We start from the raw sequence: 15,160 nt of genomic DNA, 5'->3' as shown, positions 1-15,160 counted from the left end.
CAGAGCCAGGGGATGCATACTGCTTGATGCGAGGTCCCCTGAGAACATGCTGGGACACATGAAGTGCAGGGAGATGTCCTCAGCTTTCACAGTGGATTTAAGTATGAAGTAAAAAGGCATTTGGAGATGCAGCCTGCCTAAATTCTACCTTGTCCTTGTGCCTCGTATTTCCTGCTGCCTGCGTCTTGGTCTCCAGAGGCATCTTGCCTAAGGAAATATTGGGCATAAGGCTATAGCTGCAATTTAGGTTGACTAAATATGGGCCTTAGCATTCATCTGGGAAGCAAGTGGGGAGTAACTAGGGTACTGTAAATTCATGCCCAGACTTGATGAGCACTCACTCGAGCCCTCAGAAGTTGCTCACCTGACTTTTTATGTCACATACCAGGAGTACACTAGTAGAAGTAGGAAGCAGTGATTAAGAAAGATTGAGTATGCATGCTGAGAGTACACATAGGTGAACTTGCCTCAAAGAACCAAGTAAATGAATGTAAGAATATAATATTTCTAAAAGCAATTGTAAGGCTGGAATCATTGCTGTGAAATAAAAGTTTTAAATAGATATTGCAGGCAATATAGTCTGTCCCATGATACCTCAGAAAAAACATCATCATGAAAAAGTAGCTCTTCTTGCTCTGATATTTTAGTTAAAGTAGCATTACGCAAGAGTTAATATCTAGAAATTTCAGCAGAGGGGTGTCTGTACCTGCGATTGGGATAGACTATGTCTTCATTAGCAAGCAGTGCTGCCAAGCAGGAAGAGATATGTAAAGCACAACAGATGCTGAGCACCCAAGCTCAGCATTTCTGGGAGCTTGGGGATTATTACTCTGGCCTGCCTGTAATGTGATACTGCGCATTACGCACACACCAGGAGTGCATTTTCCAGTTTCATTTCACCTGCAGGGAGCCCCTGGCTGTGCAGGCTCCTCACAGTGTGGGAGGTGGGGTGCTCCTCACAGGGGAGGTGGTGAAGTTCCCTTCAAAAGCACTGAAGGAAAGGTGATGGAGGAGAAGTACCTTCTGTTTTACACCAACTCTAATCCTGTCCCTGACAACAGCTCCTCTGCTTACTTTGGATTTGTCATTTACCTTTCCAGCAGGATGGGACTGGGGGCATTTTACTAACTTCCTGTATGAATGGAAAGCAGCTGGGAGATGTTTAGTGAGTTCACACTAAGTAGTTCCAGTGTGCCATGTGCTAGGAGCTGCAGAAAGAAAAGACGAAAGAAACGATCTCTCTTATTTGTCCTTTCTGAAATGCAGCTGTAAATTGCATTATGATTTTGTCAATGTATGGTGCTTGCAAAGATTTCAAATAAATAATGCTATAACCCCAGAGGCCTTATTGATTTTGTAATAATTTTGAAGAGAAGCCACTCAGTTTCCTGTTTGCTGACAAATTCTTCACTCCCTGAGGAATCCCTATTGAGCAAGTATTAAAGAAAGGATAAAATAATTCCAAAGAAATACAGAGAGAGGGCTTTGCGTATGGATTCTGCTCAGTGAATGGGTGTTTAACCTCTGACCAGTGATGACAGGTCTCCTTTAGCTCTATTAGATCAACAAGCTACTGTAATTTAATAAAAAAAATGTTTAGAGCTTTACCAAACATTTCCTTGGAATTAAAGCATATGGCAGGGATAGGGAGAAAAGACTTTCCATATGCTAATGACCCTTGATGTCTGAAATAAATTAGAACCATTAGAGTTTATGCTCAATAAAAGAAAGACTTTAAGCACTCCAAAGTTAGTGACTCGAGACTGATTTTGGCTTAGAAATTCAATCTGCCTGCTTATTAATTCTTAGTAAGGCTCTGGAGCAGACAGGGGATGCAAAATCATAATTCTGTGCTATATCAGAATTTTAAAGTGCCATCAGTTTCTTTTCCTTTTTTTTTTTTTAATTAAACCATTTTTCATGCTTCCCTTTTTTGTTCTCATTAATTTGATTTTGTTCCTATTTTTGTTTAATTTCTTTCTTTTTAAGGTTTCATTTATCCTATTTCAACTGAACAGAGAACCCAGAATGAATATGGATTTTCTTGTAAGTTTAATATTTGATTTTACATTCCTGAATGCTAATTTGATGCTGTTCTTTGGGTCAAGCTTCACTGTTATGCCAGCTCTGTATGCCTAGGCAAAGGAGGAACCTGTTCATCAGAGTAAGTGGCATGCTGCTTGCTTGACAGCAGTTTCAGTGTTTTGCTGTCAGTGGGCTGACACAGAATGGTAACGGCCCTCATGTGTGGGGAAAATGGGTAAAGATGCTGCCTCGGAGACAGAAACTGGAGAGAATGTACCCTTTTCTCATTAAAATTTCCTTAGCAAATGGAAGAAGTGTGGTGGAGGAGTAACTTTTATTTGAGCTGGAATTCAGAGATCTACTTCCTGAACTGCTGGGGAAAAACAGTGTGATGTTTTGAGGCTGGTACATGGAAGATTGATAGCCAGGAGCTTAAGGAGATTGATCAGTCCCTTTCAACATCTGCCAGCTCTCACCTCTGCAGCTGGAGGGTGTCTTGGCTTAAATGGCTAAAAGGCAGGGAGCAAAAAAAGAGAATAAAAATGATTTCACATGTTTCAAACTAAGAAAAATGGGATACTGAAAAAGTCTGATTTGTTTTTGCACTTTCTTTTTTCATTACGCTATTTCTAAAACTGGGATTCTTCACTGTATAGAAACACATGACATTTTGATCACATATTCGTACCTTTTGGAAAAAAAAAATGACTGGTGGATAATGATGCTAGAGATTAGCCTGGAATTAGTGCTGAAGATACAGTATAAGCAGCTAGTAGAAATATCATAGCCATTTTCTTACAAGACAGCCATAATAAATCTTGGTTCCTTTTGGTAAATTACCACATTATTTCTTCTACTTGCTTCAGCTTTTATCCAAATACGTATGCCTTAATGCCAGTGATGAGAATTCAGTGTTTGATCCTCTGCTTTAACAGATTATTTTTATAACAGAAATGGATGGAAGGCAAAAATGGCGTGACACGTTATAGTTAAAAAAAAACAAACCCACAAATGCATCCTGATATTCCAGGCATTTAATAGAAAATAGATTTTGGGGTTTTTTTTACTTCTTTTTTTTTTAATTAATTAGACTTCTGAAGTTTAAAAACCCACAATATGGCTTTTGCGATTAGATGAGCCACTAAATACCAATATTATGATGCCACATCACTAAGATATATTATTTTATTTCATAGGGTGGATTTACTTCATGAGACTAAGTCTATAACATGTTATACTTAGTATTCCACAGCCTGGGTACTAGATAGATGAACAAGTAGATAGGGAATGAGTTAGAACACGAGTGAGAAAGAAATCAAAGATCATTTTCCATCAAAAGGGCATAGACCTGTTATATAGCTTTGGAAATGGATTTTAAATTAACCTATAAAAAGGGTAGTAAATATGTGCAGGAAACGAGAATAGTAAGAATCTGTTTTCTTGAAAGTGCCTGTGAAGAACACTTTTCTTCAAGGTTCCTGGTCTCTCTCTTTCTAGCTGCTCCTGACTCAGATGATGTTGCTCTCTACGTTGGGATCGTCATAGCCGTGATCGTGTGCCTAGCTATTTCCGTGGTCGTGGCCCTGTTTGTCTATCGCAAGAACCACCGTGACTTTGATTCAGATATTATTGACTCCTCGGCGCTAAATGGGGGATTTCAGCCTGTTAATATCAAGGCTGCAAGGCAAGGTTAGTTGTCATTTCACTCTACTCCATGTTGACCAATTCAGGGAGATTCTATAAGGTTATGTTCTCTTGGGCTGCATGAATGTTACTGGCTGGATACTTGTTGGCACTTGTTAAAAGGGAGAAAGATCATATCCATTTGTTTCTGATAGTCAAGTGCTCAAAACCCACATTGGCATTTTTCAGATGTGCTCAAGAGCATAAAGCAGAGGAATTTAGCTTCTGAAGAGAGCGTGAATGCAAGAGTGAAAGAGACATTCGTGGAAATACAGGTCCAGCTGAAATTTAAATCAAAGTCTAACAGAAACAATTGAGGCAGGATTAATCACAAGAGTGATATTATGGTACAGCAATTCTACTGCATCTTCCTCCATTTTATTTCACTAATAGCCATTTTTCCAGTGCCCTGTCTCTACAGGCATAAACAGTAGTCTAAGAAATACTGTAATTTCAATAGACAATGTAGAAGAAGTTGCAGCCAAACATAATTTAATAATGAGCTTTTTTATCACTGGTGCATAACAGCTTGATTATTTCTACACTTCATTGGCCAGGGGGAAAAAAAACAAAACAACCTCTAAAGATAGTACTGGCTTTTTGAAGACACATATTTTGGCTGAAGGGTTCCTCTTTTATCCCAGTATGTGTGTTAGAAGAATAAATCTAAGTAAGAGTTAAGATTACAAGAGGGCTTTCATGTAGATTAGCAGAAGTGTGATTTTCTTTATCGGAGGTACTTTTAAAACAAATCTCCAAAAAGTGTGATGCAGGTACTAATGCCCCACTGCAGGGAGTTGTGGGCACAATGACTTAATAGGTTTGTTCTGTCTTTTATTTTAGGAATGCTGTTGTTAGGCCAATTAGATAAATTGGTTAATGATTGTCACTTAGAATTTAGGGAGGGGGTATTAGGTAATTAAATGGTATCTACTGAGTAAGGAAAAGATCTTGCCCTGAAGCTAAGCATGTCATACTTGAAATCTGAGTGAAGCCTAACAAAATAATCCCAGTGAAAAATCTTGAAAGCAGAAATGTGCTGTAATTTTGGATGACAATTAGATTCCATAGCAGCTGGGGCAATACAAGCTCTGGGAGTATGCATGGAAAAGGAGATGAAGGTCAGTCTGGCAAGGACATTGCATATCTTAACCTTTGGTATGAAAGGCAAAACACAGAATATAAACCTGAATTGTTATCCAGAAGTAAGTTATCAGAATAGAGAATTAATAGTGTTCTTTCTTCTCATCTCCAATGCAGACCTCCTGGCTGTGCCACCAGACCTCACTTCTGCTGCAGCCTTGTACAGGGGTCCTGTTTATGCCTTGCATGATGTCTCTGATAAAATCCCAATGACCAATTCTCCAATCCTGGACCCGCTGCCCAACTTGAAGATCAAAGTTTATAACACCTCCAGTGCAGTCACCCCCCAGGAGGACCTGTCTGACTTCTCCTCCAAGCTGTCCCCACAGATTACACAGTCACTGCTGGAGAATGAGACCCTGAACCTGAAGAACCAGAGCCTTGCTCGGCAGACTGACCCATCATGCACTGCATTTGGGACATTCAATTCCTTAGGAGGTCACTTAGTAATTCCCAACTCAGGTAAGTGCTAGTCACTGTGGGCTTAAAGGTGTGATTGTTTTGCGGTTTTAAGTGGAGTTAGCTTGCTTTTATGCTGGAAAAAGCAAGGACCCTGCCTTTTCTTTGTTCAGAACAGATGTTTTCTTCCTCTCCCTTTCAGGTTTACCAAGGTACTTCAAATATTCTTTCCCCAAAGTCCTGGCCACCTTTGAAACAGAATATTGCAGGGCTCTTAGCCACTTTATGAGACATGCAAGGCTTTAGAGCTTACCTGTGTGAAGTGCAATTCAGCATCCTTCACCTTTTCCTTTCATGCAGCTCTAGAAAAGGGACTCCAAGCCAGAAAGCCTCAATCTTGTTATAGCACATAAAAAGGACAAAATATTTAAAAAACAAATTGTTTGTTCCACTTCCAATTCATTTCAGACTATGTGGTATTGAAGGACACCAGAATACTAATTTTTTTTAAGGCTTTTTTCCTGCACACATTACATACACAAGAAAAATAAGACCCAAGAGTGTCTCTTCTGTATTTCTCACCTTGTTACATGTATTGCTGACTTCTTTTACAACTAGGAAAGAGAGGGACTGAGCATCAAATGCCTTTTGATGTAATTGCAAAGTGCTACTCAGTCTTTCTCTTACAGTACGAGGCCAGGCTGCTAGGCCCCCTTCGTGCCATCTGGGCGTCAGGAGGCAGGTTCAGAGCATCCAGGTAGTTCCTGGGCAGCCTTGGGAGAGCTCAGCTCTTGCAGCTGGATTTTTTGGGAGAGGCTTATTGCTGTTTGGCTCCTAAATGAAGTGTTGAGGAAGTTCAGCGCCTAGATGTTCCTGTGGTTTGGCATACTAATGAGAAGCAACATTAACATCTGAAGTGGGATTGAATCAAATGCATGAAACACTGGATGTGGGGGATTTCTCCTTTGCATCTCATGGTCAACTCTTGGCCATTTTACAGCACGGTGCCCTGACCAAAAAGAGGTGGTGCGTACCCTTGTAGGCACTCTCTTTGAGCTACCATGGAATAGGGGGGCAAAATAGCTATTAAATTTAAGTGAAAGCTTAACTACTTAAAGAAATCTGATGCTGACTGCTGAACAATGTTGAATATTTATGCTATACAATTCTGGATTTCACATTTCTTTAAGTAGCAGCTGAAGGTAGATATTAATACTCAGGTTTATTATGCCATGGCGGTGCACATTGTCATCAGTCTATTAGTCACATTTAATTCACATATATTAATATCAATTTATAAAGGAAAAAATTATTATTTATTGCTGTAATCCCTTAAAAATGGTTATGTTTTGTAAAATATATCAATCTATCTACCACTAGCATGTATGCCTCCGTGCTGCTTCTAGATGTATGTATATACTCCTAGTGATATGATGTAAATTACACTATGCTTGCCCTGTTACAGCTGAGGACATGCATAGTTTAGGTTCTTGCATGCCTGCAAGGAAACAAGTGTCAGAAGGGGTTCATGCAAAATGCTTTCCTAGCTATTCTCTACCCTTCAAAGCCAGGTACGGTACTGAGCCCCTGTACACCAACATGTGGAAGGTCTCCAGCGTAACCAAACCACATGTGCTAAAGAAAAGAGGGCTGTGCAAGCTTTCTATAAAGCCTCTCTTTTGCATATGTATATATGTAAATAGTCTGCCTGTAGGTTTATTTTCAGCTATGTAGTAATAAGTGTATTAAAATCATTGCCACTGATTCACAGCTAATCTACATCTGCAAAGACAGCTGGCTGAGACGTGTCCAGCAGAGTGAAATAACTGGTTCATGTGCTGTGTTTGTCGTGTAACAACAGGACATTTCTGAAATGGCAGTAATGGCAGGGCTTCGTAGCCAAGTGTGCAGCTAATTGCCCCTGAAAAGGACACCGAGCATATTTGCCCACATTTTTTTCAAGGTTGGATACTCAAGTTTTGAACCCCTTTATGCATTCAAAATACCAAGAAGCCAAATTTTGTCTCCCTAGTAGTCTAATTAGAAGCTGAGTGCATTAGAAGACAAGATGCCAGTCAGAGAAGCCATCTTTCAGGAAACAACTAGTTCTCACTGCTTCCTGGGACAGTCCTCCATTGCCTTTCTCTCCCAATTTTAATTAAGTAGGAATTGACTAGAGAGAGATGTCCTGTTACAGCTGCTGGAAATTTTAGTCCGAGTTGTTCATTTTCCCATCATTTTACAAGGTAAGCAGCAGCGTAAGCGTCTGTCTGCTCTTTAAATAAAATATAAGGGAAGGGAAGAAAATCCTCTTCTCCACTCCCGTATTTCAGTGCTGATGCACAAGAGGAGTAACAACAAACTATCTCACTGCCAGAGACATGGGTCACAGTAAATACTTTTACTCCCAAGTTGCTGAGGTCATGTAGAGTCTACTGGTGAGACTGGGTGGAAACCTGGCATTGCAGGCTTCTGCCTCTTCTATCACTGCACAGGCCCATTTGCCTGAGTTTCTTTTTTCTCCAATTTATCATCTTTTGTGTCTCCTCTGTTCTGCAGGAGTAAGCTTGCTGATCCCAGCGGGTGCTGTTCCACAAGGGAGAGTCTATGAAATGTATGTGACAGTTCACAGGAAGGAGAACATGAGGTAAAAGATTGCCTTCATTTGCTCGTGTATTAACGGAGGGGAAAAATGCAGTACCTAAAGACCTGTGGTAATATGCTTATGCAAAGCCTACAGCGCTGAAGCTGTTTTCTGACTTGGAGGTAAAATGCGAGCAAGGATAAACTTTGCCACAAAACGAGCTCAGACTTCTGCATTTCTAATCGAGAGTGGCACTCTGCAGCAAGCCCTCAGGCTGGAGGAATACTGAATCATAGCCAGAAGTGAGGAAAGCGTGCCAGCATGAGTTTGGTGAGGCAGAGAAGGTGTGAGGTAACCTCGTGATAAAGACCTATGCTGTGAATGAGAAGGTTGTGGAGGAGCAAGGTGACAAATCTGCTCTGCAGAGGGACAGCTGCCTGAGCGTCTGGCTTGTAAAATCTCCTCTCCTATGACAATGAAGGTGAATTGTTATTTTACCCTCCATGGGCTTGGCTAGTCCATGAAGTGAAGACGACGGAGCCAAAGCTTTTGTTGTCCTCCACCCCTCCTTGCTCTGAGGTAGAAGCAAGCAGGTTGTTCTGCCCAGCCCCAGGCCAAGGGCCACCCAGAGCCAATACTGGGATAACCCCTGTTATTCTCACCTGTTACCTGCATGTGTGGCCAATTCATATTCTAGACCTTAACGTCTATTGAGTGATCTAGCAGGCCTGGAATAAAAAAAGAGTTTCCAAAAAGGTCACCATTTGAAGCAGTTTAGAAAAACCTCATGAATAGAAAGGTGAGCTCTTAGTCTGCAGAATGGACTCGTGCACAAAGGCTGAATGGCAAATGTGAATCTAAACAATCATTACATGGTACTTTGCCTCTTTTCCCTCCTCACAGCTAGATAGGTTTTTTGGCTCAGCCGTTAAATGGCTTTTATTATGTGCTAAGCCACAGCTGTTTATACGCTGCGTGATACTGAACACTGTTCTTTCGACTGGTAATCTTTCACCCATGCTAAAATAATCTGCTTAAAGAAAAATTAAGTAACTCCCCCACCCACCCTTTTGCATCCATTATTCATGACCTGCTCTTTGAAAACAGCTAATTGCAGCTACAGAAAAAGTGTCTCTGTTCATACCTAGTATTGATTGTATTCCTGTTTGTTTTAGCTGTTTTAAAGACATTTACAAACAGCACTGAAAAGGACCCTTTCCTGAAGAAGGAAAAAAAACCAAACCTTAAATCAGAGGGCATCCAGTTTTATTCAACTTGGTTTTAAATCTCCCTTTTTAAAATTCCTAATTATAAAAAAGTAAAGTTATTCCTAGGAGGAGTTATATGTACAGTTATTCTATTTCCTGCCAGTTATGGAGGGAATCCCTGCTTCCCATTCATGCAGTTGTGGACAACAATGTTACAGGCTAGTCTGATTTATTTCTTTAGGGGTCATAAAGCCCCCCCTGTGTGCTTTGTGATAGCTGTTACTCAGCAGGTCACCCAGGAGATAGAAGCCCGGGTTAACCTGTATTGGGAAAACCATGTTTCGAGCTGTGTTGTCTGCCAAACTGAGCAAGTATACTGAAGTATGCCTGCAGAAGTGACTGGAAGGGTGTGAGTCCTCACCTGTAATGAAGACTTTGAGGAGTGATTTCGTTCCCCTGGGGCAGCAGGGCTCATTCTGTTGTGTTGGTAATCTCTTTATGGGTGCATAGGACCCAGCTGCTTATTTGACTTGTGACAGTTTTTCAGGCCGCCTCCAGCATGCCAGGCTCTTCATGCTCATGGAGATCAACCACCTCTAGGACATTTAAAATGGAGTCCATTAGGTCTCCATTGTCTAAATCTTTGACTACTGAATATTCACTGAAAAGGGCTTAAACTCTGCAGGACTGCAACATCCTCCCCGTTACCTGATCCCTTTCCCCAGTGCAGAATGGGGTGGATGGCACCCGGCACCCAGCACCCAGCTGTAATGGTCTCCTGCTGCAGGGCTGTGCAGACACTTCAATTGCCATAACAGAGCTGCAGCTCAGTCAGAACCTCTTTTTTTCTGACTGTATGGGCCACAGATACTGCTTCATATAATTGGAATCCTGTGAGTACCACAAGTTAGTGTGTGGCATAATTATTTTTCAGATCTGCTGCTGCACTCTTACAGCACTCCAGCAGAGAGTGATAGTCCACGGTAAGGACTCGATGCAGACATTCATTTTTGTGGCCAAATGGTAGCTGGAGTGTGTTCTATAAACCCTGTGAGATCCTGTATTTATTTTCATGAGCACTGTGTAAATGTGTATGGGCTGAAAAGTCTTGTTGTGTGTTGATGTAGTTTGGAAGGGGACATATAGAAAACTATAAAATGGGTGTTATAAACAGAAATGAAGGCAGTCTCTTTTTCTTGATATACAATCACCACTGAGGCAAGAATGTGGTCCCTGTAGTGCTACCCTAAATAGAATCAGTGCAGCAACAGTCTCACCATCATAGCTCAGGAATCTACAGCAACATAAAGTTTAGCTCACCCTTAGTTTGTAGAAATAGGAAACAACTTTGGAACAGTCAAGCTGAAGCAGGAAATCTGTTGTACCTCAGAGTCCTGCAAATTCCCCTTTTCATTCGTTTTCCAAATACATTTCCCCAGTTAGGCTCTGAATCCTGTTGCACAGAAATTTCAGAAACTTCACAACCCAGCAATAACACTCTTTATGTTGCCTTGCAGATTGGTTAGGAGAGCTTTTTGAGGCACTCATTCCATTTCATATCCATCGAAACACGTGAGAGCTCACACTAGAAGCATTATCCTTCTTCAGAGAACCAGGGTTCTGGTGGTTTGCAATAAATGCCACCTGGAGGCAGTTGTTTTCTCTAAGTGTATTAGCATGTGTATGGCACAGTGGGTTTTCTCTTTCCCTGGACTAGTACTCCAGCAGGCTTATTTTCCTGCTTCTGCACTGCAAGCTCATCCTCATTCTGCTGTCATTCAGGATAATATGAATGGCAAGCAGCTACCAGGCTCTGATCCCTGGATGGCATGTTGACTTCATAGAAAGGTCCATGTGCTTTATGAAGTGGCTATGGTGGAAAAAATGGTATCTAGGTATGTATGTGTGTGTATACGTATGTGTATAGATATGTGTGTGTATATGTGAAAAAATGACAAGCCTATGAGAATATTTCATAGACATCAGACAGGTTTCTGTCTTGAAGCTTGTTGAGTTTTTCAGTGGTGATCAGATGCTCTCTCCTTTAGCCTGGGGAAGTATCACCAACTTGGAGATTTAAAAGAAGAGGTTCCTTCTGGAGTTGTGGTTTTGTCTATAAAATAAGCATATTGCTGTGACCAGTAACCTGACAAGAGCATCTGTGTACCAATGAGCATCCGTGAGAGCCTAGGTCTTACACAACTAAGCATTAAATAGCACGAGTATAAACCTCCAACCCTAAGGATTTTCTTGACTGCCTTGGGTTGAAAAACAAATTTAGCTGTGAGCTAAATTAGTGGAGCTGTGTGCTTCCTTCAGAAACATCTGGCACTGGTCAGTGCTAGATGGTGTCTGGGTCTTGATGGACCACTGGTTTGATCTCGTTTGGCAGTTCCCGTGTTCCTGTGAACCCCTGCCGAGCTTGCACAGCTTTAGGTGGAACTACTCTTGCATACTCTAATCAGAGGCAAGAACTGCACTGAATATGGCACAGTGAAGGACACTCCTGTATAATTCATCACACAGGAGATGATGGAAATGAGAGTGGTTGTCTCCATGCCCACAAAATGTGACAACCCTGAAGAATGCACCAAGCAGCACTCCTGAAGATCTTGGCGAAAGACACACATAAATTGTACAACTTCCAAATTAGCTACCCTAAAAGAGAGAAGGGTCAGGTGAGACTTGGATCAGTCTCTTCATAGTGTATGTATAGACTTTATATTAACGTCACATAGCTAATCAATGAGTTTGATCCAAGGAGCAATGTTGGTTTTTTCACCAGTAAACTCTAAGCTGTGAAGTAAAAGAAATTGAAGCCTTCTGCATCTCATTTCTCCACCTTCCATCTGTATCTCAGTTGCATAAACAAAACTACTTTGCAACTCCAGAAGGCAATTTCATGAAGTGCCAGTCACTGTAATTGGGAAATACAACATAAAATAACCAGACCATCAGCAAAAGAGCAAAAGGAAAGGACAACATTTCAGATTATTTTCCTTCTAAAGGCAGACTGACAGAAGAATCAGGATCGGTCCAGAATTCAGATTAAATTTGTAACTTAAAAAGGAACACGTATTAAAAATAAAGCCCTAAGAATGAAAGGACAAGTAAAATGTCTTCCCTGTGAGTTTTGGCTAAGCCGTGTAGAAGGGTTGCCATCTGTTGCTGTAGCCATTCTTCTCTTGCTGCTCCATCCTGTGCTTCCTGAGCTGCTGTGATTGCGTGTAAGATCTACTCATGGTGCCAGGAAGCACAATGTAGGCCAACTGAGAAGTAGAGATTTCTCTAGTTGTGCTCACATCTGCTGTCTGATTCATACCTTAATGAATATGGTCTGGTGTATTACAAGGAGACAGTTTCAAATGAGTAATCCCATTAAAAACACAAATTTGATTGTGAACGGACCAGATATAGTGCATAAAAGTTTGTTTGCTTTCAAATTAGGGTTGAATGTTCTTGATAAGCAGTGTGGGATGGAACAACATCTGAAAATACTTGAAGACCTTTCAGTTACTGTCAGTGCCTTTCAATAGCAATGCTAAACAGGGGATTGATTTTTAGTTTCTGTCAGATCTTTGTAAAACAAAAGCATCTTCTTTGCCTCCAAGGAAGAGACTTCAGAGTCATACAGCCCACTGCCCATCTCATCTGATAAATTGTCCCAAGACTGCTGCAGACTGAAAGTGAAGCATATGCACGTGGGGTTTTTGGGGGGCTTAGGTTCTTTTTTTGATAACAGCCTAAAAGTATGTTCTGGCTCACAGTTTTTAAGATTTCTGCTCATAGATCTTTCTGCTTTAGAGGAGATAACTCCCTTGCTCTATATGTTTACTTATGTCTGTGTGCTGGATCTTCTGTGACCCACAATAAAGAAATCACAATACTCAGTCACGACAGGTACTCATCTTAGGCCTGGCTCATCCTGGCTTTGCTGGTGCTGCATCACCTGCTCCAGGAGAAGGAAGAAAATTGCTCATAATGAATGACTACAAAATAACTTGTCTTCAGGGGGATTTGTTGTTTACTAATTCCACCAATTAGTGTTGGGTTTATGCCTTGAAGCAGAAAGATTAATATCTCTTGTATGATATATCTTGTGTACTGCATCTGTTTCTGTTCTCATTAACTATAGTAAAGCATAATCCTTTTGTTTTAAAATGGAAATTGGAAACAGTGAGAAATGAGAAAATATCTGTCAAGGGATATTTGGTCCTTTTTCCTGTCAGATGTCATAGCATACCTCTCTGCTGTATGTATCATTTAGTGGTTTAGCTTCATTCCTCTGGGTTTCAGGTGTTTGTTTCTGAGATCTTGCTGCAGTCCCTAAACACCTTGCTACCTGCAGTCACATTACAGCTGGATAGGAAAACACCTCAGACTGTTCTGACAGGTCTTGTCCCATACAGCCGCAGAAATCAGATTTGCTTTTTGCCACTATGTCACATTACAAGTTGATGCCTGCTGTGTTGCAGTAAGCTCACCTGAGATCTTTTTCACTTTTATTGCTTTCTTTACTACTAAATAAGTACGTTTGGAACTTGTTTTGCTCTGGCAGAATGAGCTGCTGTACGATTAATAGGATTTTACTTCCTACCCATCTTTTCCCCCTCTCTGAATCTGTTGCATTGTTTTCCAGCTCTCATTGTTACTTGCAATATTCCTTATTAATTGCTATCTGTAAGTTTAATTTTGCTATTTACATTATTCTCCACATTGTGAGTAGAAATCATGGCCTCACAGGAGTCAGAGGTTTAGCATGGACTTCAGTAGAGCTGGGATTTCACCCATTCAGGGACGCTGAACACTGTTTTATACCACTCAAGAACTTCTCTGCAACCGATTACATCTCAGTTTTTAAAGGTTTATCTACATGAGGTAGATAGTGGACAGTCACTAGGACTGGCAGTGTTGCGTAACTTTGGGGTGCTGGACTCAGATGTGTATCTGGTAACAATTAGGGGCTGCAAAGTCACGCATCCCTGCAATTCACCCATTTTTTTGTTCCCCACTCACCAGAGTGTCCTGTAGCATAAACACCCAAGTCAGAAGCATGCATATCTCATCCATTCGGCAGTGAATCTCTGGTGGCAAAGATGCTGTTTACCATCTTGGGGAAAAACTAATAAGTCTTGCTGGTTTTGCATGTCCTTTGTACTTTTGTATCCGCTTCCCATCTCACTTGCTGACTGTGCAGCCCGACTTCGTGTTCTGCATCATTTTTTATACTTCTGCTAATCAGATGTAAAATGTTGCAGAGCAGAATTATGCTTTCCATCACAGTCCTAAAATTTAACAGCTAACAAAATTTTGTCACGGAGCAGTGGCTAAACTTAATTTTACTTTGAGACAACTTCAGGCTATATGATTTATCAGTACCATATTATTTTAATGACCTTTTGGCTTTTTTAACCACATGCATCAGTGCTCAGATTCTTGTCAATTTTAACTCATTTTTCACCTAAAGTGCACTGCATGATATTTTTGTTTATGGCAATCATGATATATTTCCTCCTAAATTATTTTTGACTGCTGGTTTTGTAATTCAGTCAAAAAACTATGGTAACTTGTTGGGTTTTTTTCTTTCTTCTTCATGGGTCAGTAGTCTTTTAGATGAAGTTAGGTTAACAAGATGATTAAGTCTGTGGCTTGTTATATCTGTACCTTTCCAGACAAATATTGTAATTTTGAAAGATCTTTTTCATAAAACATTGTGGTTTTTGAAATTTCTTGAATTTTAGACTGCAGGAGACTGTTGAAATACTCATTAATGCACAAGGTAATGACCATGTAAAACCACCACTGGCACAGTGGGAGTGTTTTGAAGCTTCTTGTTGCTTCTTACAAAGAAAAATGAAGAAAAAAAAGTAAATGAGTCTGAGGAAGAAGGGAAGAAGTAACATTTTAGTCAAAACTGCCCAATAATTTGTTCAGTTCAGTCTTGCAAGAAATGACCACCGATCTTCTAAATCCTTGAATCCAGAGATCCCTGCAGCATTCAAGAGGAGCTGGACTAGGTACTCTAGCTGACAGTGTTTAATTTCTTTTGTGTGCTATTTGTTAGGCTAAAATAACCAGCATAATACGTGATAGCTGTCCAGATTGTTATACTTTACAT

At 40.6% G+C, this 15,160-nt stretch overlaps 1 protein-coding gene across 2 annotated transcripts in view; it reads left to right on the top strand.

The window, feature by feature from the left end:
* Window positions 1-15,160, top strand: part of UNC5C (unc-5 netrin receptor C) — a 251,314-nt gene that overhangs the window by 222,407 nt on the left and 13,747 nt on the right. The window contains exons 8-11 of one of the 2 annotated variants that reach the window (XM_061477544.1): window positions 1,990-2,046; window positions 3,523-3,714; window positions 4,969-5,313; window positions 7,810-7,897. In XM_061477544.1, coding sequence (XP_061333528.1) covers window positions 1,990-2,046; window positions 3,523-3,714; window positions 4,969-5,313; window positions 7,810-7,897 — 682 coding nt within the window. The remainder of the gene's footprint in view (window positions 1-1,989; window positions 2,047-3,522; window positions 3,715-4,968; window positions 5,314-7,809; window positions 7,898-15,160) is intronic. The other variant, XM_061477552.1, reaches the window with a different exon arrangement.

This window comes from Pezoporus flaviventris, unplaced genomic scaffold (genome assembly GCF_033815535.1).
Source record: "Pezoporus flaviventris isolate CSIRO_AGI_PZ_B2104156 unplaced genomic scaffold, CSIRO_AGI_Pfla_v1 ptg000002l, whole genome shotgun sequence".
NCBI lineage: Eukaryota > Metazoa > Chordata > Aves > Psittaciformes > Psittacidae > Pezoporus > Pezoporus flaviventris.
Note: the sequence above shows the minus strand (reverse complement) of the source record. Positions and strands in the feature narration are given on the sequence as shown.